The 15,558-nt window shown below is 38.1% G+C and overlaps 2 protein-coding genes across 3 annotated transcripts in view; one reads left to right on the top strand and one right to left on the bottom strand.

Moving 5' to 3' along the window:
* gulp1b (GULP PTB domain containing engulfment adaptor 1b) overlaps positions 1-2,576 on the top strand; it is a 79,692-nt gene extending 77,116 nt beyond the window's left edge. Inside the window, exon 11 of the mRNA XM_084426258.1 lies at positions 2,044-2,576. Coding sequence (XP_084282384.1) covers positions 2,044-2,115 — 72 coding nt within the window. The 3' untranslated portion in view covers positions 2,116-2,576. The remainder of the gene's footprint in view (positions 1-2,043) is intronic.
* A 112-nt stretch (positions 2,577-2,688) lies between these two features.
* col5a2b (collagen, type V, alpha 2b) overlaps positions 2,689-15,558 on the bottom strand; it is a 30,889-nt gene continuing 18,019 nt past the window's right edge. For both annotated transcript variants that reach the window (XM_084426256.1, XM_084426257.1), the window contains 16 exons: positions 15,443-15,550; positions 15,315-15,368; positions 15,133-15,186; positions 14,803-14,964; positions 13,551-13,658; positions 13,288-13,395; positions 13,148-13,201; positions 12,959-13,066; positions 12,381-12,434; positions 11,230-11,337; positions 11,093-11,146; positions 10,884-10,991; positions 10,228-10,552; positions 5,397-5,584; positions 5,061-5,303; positions 2,689-3,654 (listed from right to left, as the gene is read on the bottom strand). In XM_084426256.1, coding sequence (XP_084282382.1) covers positions 3,508-3,654; positions 5,061-5,303; positions 5,397-5,584; positions 10,228-10,552; positions 10,884-10,991; positions 11,093-11,146; positions 11,230-11,337; positions 12,381-12,434; positions 12,959-13,066; positions 13,148-13,201; positions 13,288-13,395; positions 13,551-13,658; positions 14,803-14,964; positions 15,133-15,186; positions 15,315-15,368; positions 15,443-15,550 — 1,983 coding nt within the window. In that variant the 3' untranslated portion in view covers positions 2,689-3,507. The remainder of the gene's footprint in view (positions 3,655-5,060; positions 5,304-5,396; positions 5,585-10,227; positions 10,553-10,883; positions 10,992-11,092; positions 11,147-11,229; positions 11,338-12,380; positions 12,435-12,958; positions 13,067-13,147; positions 13,202-13,287; positions 13,396-13,550; positions 13,659-14,802; positions 14,965-15,132; positions 15,187-15,314; positions 15,369-15,442; positions 15,551-15,558) is intronic.

Raw genomic sequence — 15,558 nt, 5'->3', positions numbered from 1 at the left:
AAATATATGTATATTGTTGGATAATCAATATGGTACCAATAAATTATGCATGTTTATATTCTGTAAAAGTTATTTTATTTTTATAATATCATGCATCTACTAAATATTGTAGAATTCAAGCACAATCTTTATATTCTCTATAACTCTACAACAGCACTACTTGTTTATGTATCATAAGGTTTTAATTTGGTCTCTGATGCAATGTGCAATATCTCCAAATTGAAATGCTATAAAAAAAAAAAAAAGTGTGAATCATTTTGAACATGTTGCTCATATGTTTTGAATAGGATTATGATAGAATTCTAGATATGGGAAAGATAAATGTCAATAATGTGTCATAAATAAAAACAGTAGAAGCAGCTAACATGATTGTCAGACTGTATTAAAAGATCAAAGCATACGAGGAGTATTTGGCAGCATTCACCCCACTGTACGATAGACCCATTCCAATAATCCAGAGGATTATGGAAGTTTCCATTTATGAGGACATCCCACCTGTTATGAGATTATTAGACCCGTCACCCTATCATTTGCACTCCTGTGTCTGTAAATCCTGTAATCCTGAATAATTCAATTATCTCTTTTCACCCTTAATGCCACCCCCAACCTCTCAGCGGCAGAGATGGTTTGTACACTTTCATTTGTGATTCACCTCACAGTGTATCCTCTAGTATTTTGATATGGTTTTACAAGATTTACAAGCATGAATTTTGCTGTATCTATATATGGTATTTTGCTGTGTCTAAATGGTGTTGTACGTCTTACTGGGTTAGTTCACCCAAAAATAAATATTCTGTCATTAATTACTCAACCTCAACCTCATGTCATTCCAAACTTGTAAGATTTTTATTCATCTTCTGAACACAAGATCTGAGAGCTTTCTGTCCCTCCACTGACAGCTACGCAACTACCACTTTGATGCTTAAAAACGTTTATAAAGAGATCACAAAACTAATCCACATGAATTGAGCGGTTTAGTCCAAATGATGAACAGATTGAATTTAGGCTTTTATTTACATACAAACATTCATCAACTCACACATTAGTTGTTCGCTTGACGTGCAAGAACCAATAAGGTTCATTCTCGCGTGTATAGCAGATTCAGTTGTTTCTATCTGTTTATGTTCGCTGATCAATGTTTGTATGTGAATAAAAGCCTAAACTCAATCTGTTCATCATATAAAGCGATCGCGTCTCTTCAGAAAATTTGACTATGGATTAGTTTTACGATCTCTTTAATTAACTTTTTGAAACTTCAAAGTGGTAGACCTTCAATGGAGCTCTCAGATTTCATAAAAAATATCTTCATTTGTGTTCCAAAGATGAACGAAACGGGTTTGGAACGACTTGTAATTAATGAGAACAGAATTTTCATTTTCAACTAACCCTTTAATATGTTAAACCAACATGGAATCTGCAGATTTTTTTTCTTTCCCTAATTTCTGGACCTATTTTGTGAGTGTGCAGAATTGAATTTATGGTCAAATATATTCAAATTGAGCTGAGAAGGGCTGGGGTGAACTTTGTCAATGACAGGCGTTTAGTTGCGGATTCTTTGTGGTGCTGGTTATTGCATGCATGCCATCTCATTTTTGTTTACACACACATAAGCAGTACCATGCTGCTGGATGTAGAGTTTCAGCCCTAAGCTAATTTTTTCAATGTGTAACATGAAGAAAAATCATTGCAAATGCACACTAATAGAGACTCATTCCTATTGGCTGCATGTATTGAGGCTGCATTCATGAAAGTCAACATTTCACAACCACAGATGCAGAAGAATGACTTGGAAACAAAATAAAGAATTAACACTTCAGTGCTGCTTATGTGTGCAATGTGAAGCCGGTTTCACTGTATGGTTAATTTTAAAGATAACAATTTTGAATGTACTGGTCTGTTAGCATTAAACAATGTGATGATGTTAATAATGAAAGTTATTATATAGTCTTATCTAAACTTGAATTTATCTTTTTCATTGACCTTGTTACATGTTTTTATTGATCTCACAGTTTAGTTCATATTTCCCATTTGTTGTTTTGGCAGGAGGGGTTCCAAATGGGACTGACTCTAGAGGGGACGGTGTTTTCCCTGGATCAGGTGGACAGCCGATGCTGATTTTGGAAAGACATTTTTATATACGCTGTGATTCTTGACCTCAAAACCCTAAAAAAAATTCACATATTTAATATTTGTATTTTGAATTGAGTTTGAAAGAAATGTAGCAGGAGCCTCAAAAAGGTCTGTAGAGGTCATTTCTATTTTTCTATAATAAAATCAACATTTAAGATTGATGATTTGTGTATTTTAACTTCTTAATCCTGAAACAGAAATTGTTAAAAGAGAGATTGACACAAAATGTGATCTAGCTCTTTCTAGAATTTTTCTAGAGTTTGGACCAAATTTAGATGGCGTTTTGAAATACAAAGATGTATTCATTCACGGCCAAGTTGTGTTTAGAATCCTTGCCAAATTATAATAATTTGTGGTTGCAGTTGTTGCTGAGGAGGTTGCTCATGTTGTAATGGTGCAAAGACTAATAGGCTATATTATAATATCTAAACTATTAATATACTAAACATCATCAGGGTTATAGATTTATCAAAAACTGGTGGGTCTTTCATATGTTGAGCAAAATCATTGTTGAGGTTCTCCATTTATATTTCCAGATGTTCCAATCCTTTTCTCTTTCATTGATGGCTGTTTTAATATTTGTTTAATGCTTATCACTTGCTCTTTAATGGCGAATAAATGAAAACTGATAGCACACCATATTAGCTTTGGTCTCTTTTTTTCAACAGCAGCAAACAGTTACTCCACTAACATTTATTCATGATAAAACTCAAATGAGTTCTGTTTAACAGGATTTCAAATATTTAATCTGGAATTCATTACAAACGATTGTACAAAAAGCTGGATAAAGAGTTTCTTTGTGTCATGTATTGTAGGCTAATGAGTCTTTTAATGAGACCAACATTGGCTTCTGTGAGAGTTTTCATTAATAATTAAGTATAAATGAATCATCCGTCCAACAGTTTGATTTTCTCTCGTATGGTCAATTGGGATTGGGAAGAGAACTGTTGGGGAATTGAATCCTACCCTGAATAAGATCCTGCTTTAATACTACACAAACAAACTAATCCATCTCATCCAGATTCACTTAACCTTCAAAATCCCCTAGACATGACTGCAATTTAAGGGTGAACAACATCAACAAAACATCATACATGTTAGACACTCAAGGCTGTCAAATTTGCAAAACATGACTTTTTGAATTCATTTCAAATCAATGTTTCCACATACTTTAATAACACATGGCGTATAAAGTATAAATTAAAGGGTCCATATAGTCTCTCATGCACTCATACACCACAGGCTAGTGGAAATCATCATGAATAATCATGAAATAAAGGTCAGAAATCCCTCAAGGCCCTTACAGACGGCGTTTGACAATAAATACTGTATTGGCTGTGAACTCCAGTCCAAATGATGATGCTTTTATCCTTGACTTCATGAGAAGCACACATGGCCGATATCAATGCCAAACTCCTGATCTTTGCCACCTATATCCACTGGAGCCAAGTCCACAATCGGGAGCCGTGAAAGGGTTTGTGTGCGGTACTCAAAGACAGTCCTGCCCCATTCGCCGTTGGGTTTCTGGAGAGAGGAACACAGAGGGAAAATTGTGAGTTTTTCCATTGGTAGCATTTTTGCATAAATGAAAACACTTACTGAATGCTAATCTTGACATTGTCATCAGCATTGGGGACTAACTAACTTAAGGACCTTTCACACTGATTCGCAGCAATTTGCAGCAGCGAAATGACCGCAAGTCATTCAGTGAGATGAGATGATTTCCAGCAACAGCGACGCAACAAAGTTTAACAGAGTGATGATTTTATGCAAATGAGAATAGAATGTGATGTGGAAACTACCAATGAGAATGTATACAGTGATCCGCTGTGTGATACAGTTGGATACTTAAGTCATGTAAGAACACCTACTAGCACAAGTGTAATCCTCAGAGTGAACTTATATAGCAAATATAATAGTAACTTTTACAGTAATGGCTACATATTTATTAGAGTAAATGTACACTACAAGAATTACGTTTTTTTTATGCTTTTAAAAGACGTCTCTTATGCTCACCAAAGCTTCATATATTTTTTTCGAAGTACACTAAAAACAGTAATATTGCAAAAAATGATTACAATCTAAAAGAACTCTTTTCTATTTTAATTTATTTTAAAATGTAATTTATTCCTGTGATGGCAAAGCTGCATTTTCAACATCATTACTCCAGTTTTCAGTGTCACATGATCCTTCAGAAATCATTCTAATATGCTGACTTGGTGCTCAATTATTATTGGTACTAAATTATTAATAATGATTCTAATTATTATCACTGCTGAAAATCATGACACTTTTGATGATGAAAGAGCAGCATTCATTTGAAATAAAAATCTTTTGTAACATTATATATGTCTTTACTCTCACTTTTGATAAATTTAATGCATCCTTGCTGAATAAAAGTCTTACTTGCCCCACACTTTTGAATAGTATTGTATTGTATCACAGTTTCTACAAAAATATTGCTTATACAATAATAAGAAATGTTTCTTATTAGGATCTTAGAAAGGATCATGTGATGCTGAAGACTGGAGTAATAATTCTGGAAATTCAGCTTTGCCATCAAAGGAATACATACATTTTTAATCAAACAAACGCAGCCTTGTGAGCATAAGAGACTTTTTCAAAAACATTTAAAAAATAAATAATTATTCCAAACTTTTGACCAGTAGTGTACACTGTATAGTACGTGTCAGCATAATTGAGACAAATACATGTCATTGTTCAAACAAACTATATTAAAATATAAATATGCCCACTTAAATAGTTTTTAATGTACTACTCTTTTAAATGTTATCTATTAGTCTAACTACTTAAACGTATGATTAGCCTTTATCCAAACAATCTAAAATTGGAAAAGTAGCTTCCCCAAAACTTTCCATGTTATGTAGTAAATGTTGCCAAACAATACAAAGTCAAAAATCGAAACATACAGAGCATCCGTCGGAGATGACGGTGTACTTCAGACGGTTGCTGCTATACGCCTTGATGTCCTGTCCATCAGAAGCCTTTAGGACTAAAGCCTTCTTCAGATTGCTGTTCTTCTCATCTTTATAGGCCACACTGTTTTTGCAGTGGTAGGTGACGGTCTGTGCTGCTTCTTTTGACAGAAGGCGGAGGAACTTTAACTGGACTGATACCATGTTAGCTGATGCCTCTTTGTTTCCATAGGTGAACTGAAGAGGAGTAAAATAAGAGTAGGAAATATACATTTAAGTGACATATACAGGGCAAATATTTTTGATGTTCACCATTGTACTTATATTAACCTTAGTTCCCCGGTTCATGATTGCTCCATACCAGACCGGTTTTGGTAAGCTGGAGCGTGATGTCCACCAGTTCTTGCGTGGGATACTGGCAGGGTTGGCAGGTATACAGGTCTCCCCCATTTCCATGTTACAGTACACTTGGATGGCGTCTCTAGCGCTGCCCTCATTCGGGTCTATCCAATACTCACCTGGGATACATTGAGAAAGAGAGATGTACTTTTAAAACAGTGAGATCCTCACATATACAGTATATCATTGATTATTGCATATACAGTATATCACACTGGATTATAATGACTCTTGTGTGGCCTTTGTCACGTGACCATCCCAACATGTATACGTCACGCAAGAGGTCATGAACTCAAGTGTATCGTGAACGAGCTTCGCAGAGCTGGACCAAGGCGAGCATTTGTAGCTGAAAAGTTTTTTTTATCTGAAAATGACTGATTGATTCACTAGATTCATCGGCTGGGGTTGTGTGGACCCATTTGAAGCTGCCTACATATGGATTTCGAACCATCAAAAATGGTCTACGTTGGGCACCCTTCACTTGCATTAGATGGAGAAAAATCCTGGAATGGTTTCCTCCAAAACCTTAATTTCTCTTTGTCTAAGGAAAGAAAGTCATATACATCTTGGATGCCCTTGGGGTGAGTAAATAATCAGGAAATGTTCTTTTTTCTTTTCTTTTCTTTTTTGTTGGTGGGAAATTGTAAATAAATCTGTAAGTAGGTTCTTATTCTTCAATCAAACTACTTGCACACAGCATTTATGTGGTTTGAGGTCTGGGCTAGTCCAAGCAATCTGGATCATGATTCAGCTCATTGACAGATGACTGCACATCTGTTTTCTGATATGGTACAACCATGCTTACTGTGGGCAGCTGGATCTTGCTTTGACTTGTCTGTATGAATTATCCTGAAAGGTCGGGAATCCTGCATATATTACCTGTCAAATATTACATAACCCATATATATTGGTTAGTGACTGTGGTTTCTTTATTCTTACACTCCATTTAAGGCAATTCCTGTAGATCTCTGAACATTGTGTTTAATTTAATGAATGTAATTATTCATTCACTGAATGGGCAGAAGATTCTTTTCTCACACAATGCCTGCTGGTGTTGCATACTTTTGTCAATTATATAAAAGATGTTTTAACCCATAACCATTTACCCCAGACTATATATGGTTGAAGGCCTGTAGCATTCATGTTTTTTTCCATGATATTGTCCAAAATGAAAAACCATAAAGGTTTAAACAGGTTAAAAAAAAGTTTTTAAAATGGTGGTCTAGGGACCCTCAGAACAGTTGCAGAAAAGACTTTACAAAATGTACTTTGTAAGACAGTCACAATAATTAGCCTAATTCATTTAAGATATTAATTAAATATGTTTAATACAAGATTTAACACTGAAATGTTCATATTATTATAAAATATGAGATGAATCATAATTATTTTATTCTATTGTCAACCCTAGTTTTAAACAGTACGAAATAACTAAACATGTTTTTTTATTTTCTTAAGGTTTTCTTGTGTAATTCTAAACCCATTTGATCTTCTTTTCTTCCGTGGAACCCAAAATGAATTATTTTGGAGTGTCGGGGAAGCTCTTTTTCTTATGATACAAATGAATGGGGACGGACTTAAAAAAATTGCAAAAAAAGGCACCATAAAAACTAATAGAACATTCACTGAAGAAGAAAAAATAGAAGATATTTTCCAGTCAAATATCTAAACATCCTTATTACAAAATAATAAATTTACCTGAGATGGAAAACTGCATATCATTTTAAAAACTGTTTTCAGAGAATCGATTTTGAATAAAATTTTAGTTTTTCTTGTTTACATTTTTTACCCACATTTTTCACTTTCACATTTATACTTAAAACTAGTAAAAAAAAATCTGCCAGTGCAATGAGATGAAATACACTCGCATTGAAAACATTCACTAAACAGACTTTAGATCTCGTGCAGTTTTGCATCACTAAAATTATCTTATTTTGGATGTTTGAATAATATTACTGCAAAATGAGACAAAACAATATACACTGAACAAAATTATAAACGCAACACTTTTGTTTTTGCCCCCATTTTTCATGAGCTGAACTCAAAGATCTTAGACTTTTTCTAAGTACACAAAAGGCCTATTTCTCTCAAATATTGTTCACAAATCTGTCTAAATCTGTGTTAGTGAGCACTTCTCCTTTGCCGAGATAATACATCCACCTCACAGGTGTGGCATATCAAGATGCTGATTAGACAGCATGATTATTGCACAGGTGTGCCTTAGGCTGGCCACAATAAAAGGCCACTCTAAAATGTGCAGTTTTACCACATAGCACAATGCCACAGATGACGCAAGTTTTGAGGGAGCGTGCAATTGGCATGCTGACTGCAGGAATGTCCACCAGAGCTGTTGCCTGTGAATTGAATGTTAATTTCTCTACCATAAGCCGTCTCCAAAGGCGTTTCAGAGAATTTGGCAGTACACACAACCGCAGACCACGTGTAACCACACCAGCCCAGGACCTCCACATCCAGCATCTTCACCTCCAAGATCGTCTGAGACCAGCCACCCGGACAGCTGCTGCAACAATCGGTTTGCATAACCAAAGAATTTCTGCACAAACTGTCAGAAACCGTCTCAGGGAGGCTCATCTGCATGCTCGTCATCCTCATCGGGGTCTCGACCTGACTGCAGTTCGTCGTCGTAACCGACTTGAGTGGGAAAATGCTCCTCATTCGATGGCGTCTGGCACTTTGGAGAGGTGTTCTCTTCACGGATGAATCCCGGTTTTCACTGTACAGGGCAGATGGCAGACATTGTGTATGGCGTCGTGTGGGTGAGCGGTTTGCTGATGTCAACGTTGTGGATCGAGTGGCCCATGGTGGCGGTGGGGTTATGGTATGGGCAGGCGTATGTTATGGACAACGAACACAGGTGCATTTTATTGATGGCATTTCGAATGCACAGAGATACTGTGGCGAGATCCTGAGGCCCATTGTTGTGCCACTCATCCACGACCATCACCTCATGTTGCAGCGTGATAATGCACGGCCCCATGTTGCAAGGATCTGTACACAATTCCTGGAAGCTGAAATGGCCAGCATACTCACCGGACATGTCACCCATTGAGCATGTTTGGGATGCTCTGGATCGGCGTATACAACAGCGTGTTCCAGGTCCTGCCAATATCCAGCAACTTCGCACAGCCATTGAAGAGCAGTTGACCAACATTCCACAGGCCACAATCAACAACCTGATCAACTCTATGCGAAGGAGATGTGTTGCACTGCGTGAGGCAAATGGTGGTCACACCAGAGACTGACTGGTTTTCGGACCCCCCCCAGACCCCCCCAATACAGTAAAACTGCACATTTTAGAGTGTCCTTTTACTGTGGCCAGCCTAAGGCACACCTGTGCAATAATCATGCTGTCTAATCAGCATCTTGATATGCCACACCTGTGAGGTGGATGGATTATCTCGGCAAAGGAGAAGTGCTCACTAACACAGATTTAGACAGATTTGTGAACAATATATGGGCCCTATCTTGCACCCAGCGCAATTGACTTTGTACACCGACACATGTATCATTCCTATTTTGCACCCACGCAAAGCGGACTTTTCCCTCCACAGACGCACGTCGGTTAACTAAGAAATACACTTGCGCTCCCCGGGGCGGTTCAGCGCAAAGAGGAGGCGTGTTCCGGCGCAAACGTTCCCTCATGCTATTTTACAGGTTTAGAAAACAATTGCGTCACTGACCGAAAAAAAAACTGTTTAAAGTCAGTGGTGCGTTGCGCATGTTATTCATATGCTATTTTAAGGGCGCATGCTTGGCCTTAATCAATGTAGCGTGTGCACAACGCGCATACACTTTGATTCTCTCATCTACACACAGACACAGCAGTTATCATTTTTGCAAATCATACATTATTACGATAGATAGATAGATAGATAGATAGATAGATAGATAGATAGATAGATAGATAGATAGATAGATAGATAGATAGATAGATAGATAGATAGATAGATAGATAGATAGATAGATAGATAGATAGATAGATAGATAGACATTTTATTATAAAAGCATACATCTAGCTTACACATTTACCCAAATTATCATACGCCTGTTTAACCTAAGTTAATTTGGGTGTGTTTCTCCATCCCCAACATCCCTGACGAGAACGTCGGTCTCCTCGGCTGTGAACCGCTCCTGGCGTGCGCCTGGCAAATCCGCCATAATAATAGGAATCCACTTTAGAACAAGCGCGCCTGCTCTTAAAGGGTATGTGAGATGTCGCTCTGATTGGTTTATTTCACGTTACGCCCAAACCACACCTATGAATAATGAAGCTACTTCAGACCAACCCCTTTTAGATTTGCGCCGGGCGCAAGAGTCATTTATCCCGCTGGGAAAATAGCAACAGCGCCCAAGACCCGCCCACAAAGTTACTTGGGCTTTGCGCTTGACACTTGCGTTTCAGATCGTTAAAATAGGGCCTTATGTGTACATAGAATTAAAGTCTTAGATCTTTGAGTTCAGCTCATGAAAAATGGGGGCAAAAACAAAAGTGTTGCGTTTATAATTTTGTTCAGTGTGTGTATATATATATACTGTTTATATACACACACACAAAAGTAAGTCATTTGGGTTTGGAACAGCATGAGTAAATGCTTAATTTTTGGTGACTTATTCCTTCAGAGATGAATCATAAATACAAACCAGGACGTACTGTTTCATACTGTACCTGATCAGGGTCAGTTCAACTAAAGCATTCTGAGCTACAGTAATTCTAAAATGTGTGTAGGTTTATCTCACTCACCGCTCTTCTTCAGAGGATAGCACTGTTTCAGGTCCTGGCACGTGCGGGCAGGATATTGGTGAGTGCCATCAGGACTGCGCATGCTGTCCAACTGACTTCCCAGACTCTTAAGAGACAAGTGAACCTCACTGTCGCCCCGAACTGCATCAGATCCGTTATTGGGTCTTGCTTCATCCTCATTGAACTCTGGCGGGGGAGGCGGGGGTTCGTCTAGCTCAGCTTCGACATCAAGGTCGAAGTTTGTACCAAAAAGGTCATCTACAGCAGCTGTTGGGGGGCCAGGAGCACCTGGGGGTCCAGCTGGGCCGGGTTCTCCGGGGGGTCCCTACAGACAGATGGGTGAATACTGTTTATGCTGACCATTAGTGTTTAAACATCTAATCACATCTGATCATGATTATGAATCACAAAGTACAATGTATCTGATTATGAGTCATTAAAGATGGAAAATTTGCCAAAAGGGACAAGAAAAAAACGTTTTGTATAAATTATAGACAGTGATTGGATTTTTCCCATGTGAAAAATGCCCAAACCTCTCTAATCCAGCTAAGACCAGCAAACTTCCTTAGGCGGGTTTAAGTTGTTTTTGTATCAACAGGAAGATCTCATCTCATAATAAACATAAAATGCATCATACACATGATCTCATGCCTCACCTCTGGTCCAAAATCTCCTATGTCACCTCGAGATCCAGGAGCCCCCAATGCTCCAGGTTGACCGACATCTCCTTCTTTTCCTGGTGGTCCAACAGGACCAGGGGCTCCCTAACATTGACATATTTAAAATTAAAGTCTGTTCGACATGCACATGTATTTCTGGTGCTTTGTGAAATCAATGTTGAGTGACATTTCAATCTCTTGCTCACTCTTTGCCCACTTGGTCCAATGATTCCTACAGCACCATCATCCCCTGTAGCACCCTGAAAGGAAATGATTGACAGATGATTATTAAGGGATGGATATTGTATTGTGTGACAGGTGACATATTGTCAATTATACGTACTGATGCTCCAGGTAGCCCATGGAGTCCAGTGAAGCCACGGTGGCCCTTCTGACCTCTCTCACCCGCATCTCCTTTGTCACCTTTGTCTCCCATCGGTCCTTGTGGTCCCTAAGGTTGATTAGAAGATATTTTTGCTGTGGGTTGTTCACGTACCCTAATTATGAGATTTTAACTTGTAAAAAGCGTTCACGTCCTCATAGAGCTCGTAATTTCAACTTGTAAGCTGGGAATTTTCTGAGAGCTCCTACTTGTGCCACGTGATTGCTATACCACCTGACCGTTGCAGATTCATTTAGTGTTGCCATAGAATGCATAATTACCCGAGGACGTAACCATCACATGATGTCATCTCGAAACTACAGTAATTACATGGCGTGAATGTAGCATAGGTTCTCCTTGTGTCATTTCCACAAATTGTATTGTCTGAAGTGTTCATGTCTAATTTGCTTTTATTAAATTGTATTTAATATATGAAAAGGATAATGTATAGTTAGCTGTTTATTATCATTCATTATTCACAGGACATTGTCGCAACCTGACTGGATAATCAGGACCCCAGTGCAGAAGGGTCATGTATGTTTGCCAATAACTTATTAAATAAATAAATGGAAATAAAATGTAGACTGAGGTTTAAATTATTTGAATACATGTGAAGAAAGAGACTGTGGAGTGACATTAAAGACATGAAATCTCATTAAAAGACTGAATTTCTGCATCTATGTAGAAAATGGGTTGCACAGGAAAATGGGGGAAAAAATTGTTCACTACACAAAACATAGTATAAAACAAATATAAATAAATAATTGGCCACAATTGACTAATCAGAATTGAGTATTCCAAAGTGACACGTAAAAATATGTATAATTTTAGACATCTAGACAAGTGTTTAACAACCAGAGGGCTGGAACCCATAAGAGGGCCAAAGCATGACAAATTTAATATTTTATTATTAATACAATAATAATATATGAATATATTAATAACATTATTTATAAATTAAATTAAAATCAAGAAATCATATTTATTCTTTCCCCTTAAAAACTATTGTTTTATTTCCAAGATTCTGTTTATATATATATATATATATTTAAAAGAGGCAGATTTACGATGCTACTGAAGTTGTGTACCAATATGTGGATAGGCAGACTTACTTTTTTCCCTCTGATTCCTGCCTGACCATCAGGACCAGGTGGGCCTCTTGCACCCTGTCAGCAAAATCAACAAATAAAACAGCAAAGCTATATAAAAGGTTACAAAATTAAAGAAATTGCTTCATTGTATTACATTATGCAAGGATTATTTCTTTAAATAATGTAGGTCTACATGCTTTTAATAAAAATAAATGGGTCACACTTTTATCTTTGACAACTATGTCAAAAAATAAGTACAACGTACTTATTGTGTTCATGTTGTATTGAAAAACATGTTTGCTGCTATTGCGGTGGGATACGGGTAAGGTTATGGACAGGTTTAGTGGTATGGTTAGGTTCAAGGGTGGGTTAAGAGGAAAAGGAATAGTCAACAGTGTGATTACAGCTGTAATTACATGCAGGTATTTCTTAAATATAAGTACAATGTAAACACATGTATGTTCACAATAAGTGCATTGTATCTAATGATTCATTTAAATGTTAGTACATAGTAGTTTAAGAAACCTAATATAAAGTGGGACCAATAAATGTATTAAACATCTACTTTGAAGTATCAGCAATGGATACAGGAAACAAACCTGATCTCCTCTCTGTCCTGGACCTCCTGGAGTTCCGACTGGTCCTGGGCTTCCTGGGGTTCCCTGGCCACCTGCAAGACCCTCTGGGCCTGGGTCTCCTCTGTCACCCTAAAAGCAAGTTAACACATCATGTGAATTTGGCCATGTTTGGTTATAATTTTTTATGTCAAATGATGAATGGGTTCCTACTCTGGTTCCAATGATGCCATCAGCTCCTTGAATTCCATCAGCTCCAGCCAAACCCTAATTTAAGAAGGAAGTCATTAAGAATGCTTTGTATAAATGTAACCAACCGTCTCCACTGTGTTTCTTACACTAACATCTCATACCTCTGAACCAGCATCTCCTCGGGGTCCGGCTGCTCCTGGCAAACCAACAGGTCCAGCGCCACCTTTGGTTCCTTGGGGACCTGGGGTGCCAGCTTTTCCTGGTGTACCCTTGAAAAAAACAAATAGATAGTAGATGAGGTGTCAAATCATCTTTGACTAATTAAAAAAACAAAAAACAAAAACAGAGGCAGCGAAATGTAATTCTAAAAAGACGCATTTTGACAAGACACTTGCATGACAAGATGATAGAAGTGATGACTTACTGCAGGTCCAGGAAGGCCAGCCATACCACGCTCTCCTCTCATTCCAGGAAGACCCACAAGTCCCCTCTGTCCTGGAGTACCGCCAGATCCTGGTGGCCCATCTGGGCCCTAAGAAAGTTAAAGAAGAATATGAGTTTTGGAATACAGTATTAACTCTTTCCCCGCCAATGACGGAATTTTTCGGCAATCCATTTTTTCACTGTTATATGGTATAAGGGCGCTATTACGCAAAACGGGAGCAGAAAAAAGCTATTAAAGCATTGCTTATGCATGTTGTAGTCTTTGAAAAAAATTCTAATTTTCTCAGATTTTTTTGAGACACTTTCCCACATTCAGAATAGAGTAAATATTTTTTTTAAAGCAGAGGCTGTTCTTTTTTTTTACATATGGCATGTTCAGATATTCATACAAAAAAAAATATTCAGGGGGACATGAAATTTGTGATAAATGATCAAAAACACTGTACAACTTTCTTTTTTTTTACGCAGGGAAAGAGTTAAAGTGATTTCATTATAATTCTGTATACTGAACACATGAGGGCTTTTCACACTTGAAATAGTTAACCCTGGTTCATTCTAAACCCCGGGTAAACAGAATCCTGGTTATCTTGCTTCACATGGTTAAAAATGAATCCTGGGTATTTATAAGCTGACGCTTCACATTAGGTATTTATAAGCTGACGCTTCACATTGGGTATTTATAAGCTGACGCTTCACATTGGGTATTTATAAGCTGACGCTTCACATTGCACATCCCTTAACCCTGGGTTAACATCCTTAATTGCATATTTCTGGTGTTAGTGCAACTGATTGGACGACCTGTTTACATAAAGGCTCTAGCGTTGAACATCCTCATATTATATTGTGCCGACTATACTACAATCAAGTTTATCCTGAATGGACTTTTCAGACTTTTCAGTCTCTTCTTCACTCCATTTGTCAAGTTTTCTGTCACCATTTGATATCTGTGCCTTCAAACGCTGAAACTACTATTTATATAATGTGCTGTCTTTATGTGTCTGAAGTGAATGAGGCACACGATTGGCTGTCTGTTACTAAACATCAAGTCGTAACTTTCTAACACCGCATCATTTCACACGATACACATTTGGCACCACAATGCAGGGTTGCACTTTACCTTTACACTGGGTTAAAAGCAGGGTTAAGAACAATGATATCCTGGGGTTAAGCGCAGTGTGAAAAGCCCTTTAGTTTCTTTTTTCAGTTTTATATAGTGAAAAGGAATCACATACTGGCAGTCCGTCATCTCCTGGTTCCCCTTTGTCTCCAGGGTTACCAGCAGGTCCAGGGTTTCCACGCTCCCCCTGGCGGCCAGGACCTCCAGGTTCTCCCAGAAGCCCAGGTGGGCCCTCTTTTCCGGGGGCTCCGATAGGACCAGGCTCACCAACTGGACCCTGAGAATTATATCAGTATAATCAGATTAGAGTCCATATGTGACATGAAAAGCCAAGTGTATTAATTTATTGGTCAAAAAGAATCAAACACATTGCAAATACTATTTGAAGGACTAGCTGTTAAGCACTGCTTTGTTAGTTAAATCCGTATTAGGGATTGTCACTCACAGCAGAGCCTGTTGGGCCGACACCTCCTGGGGATCCTGGGAAACCACTGGGACCCTTTTAGCAAAAGGAGAAAGCCAAAGAGGATTCCACAAAAGAGAGAAAGAAAAGCAGCAAAAGGATTCAGCAAATAACAAAGAAAGTTGATAAACAATGATTTTGATACCATGATTTTTGTAACTTACAGCTGCTCCTTGAGTACCTCTTCCACCTTTAAGGCCTGTAATTCCAGTCACTCCCTAAAAGAAGTAGTATATTTATACATGTTTTTAGTCTATCAACCCCTACACATATGCATATATATATTGCTCACCTGTGGTCCAGGTTTTCCTGCCATTCCCCGAGGCCCTGGAGATCCCGTCTCTCCCTTTGCACCTTCCTCTCCAGTTTCACCTTTAACTCCAGGCTGACCATCAGGACCCTAGCACA

The sequence above is a fragment of the Rutilus rutilus genome (genome assembly GCF_951802725.1).
Source record: "Rutilus rutilus genome assembly, chromosome: 12".
Taxonomy (NCBI): Eukaryota; Metazoa; Chordata; class Actinopteri; order Cypriniformes; family Leuciscidae; genus Rutilus; species Rutilus rutilus.
This window is presented reverse-complemented; position numbering and strand designations above follow the sequence as displayed.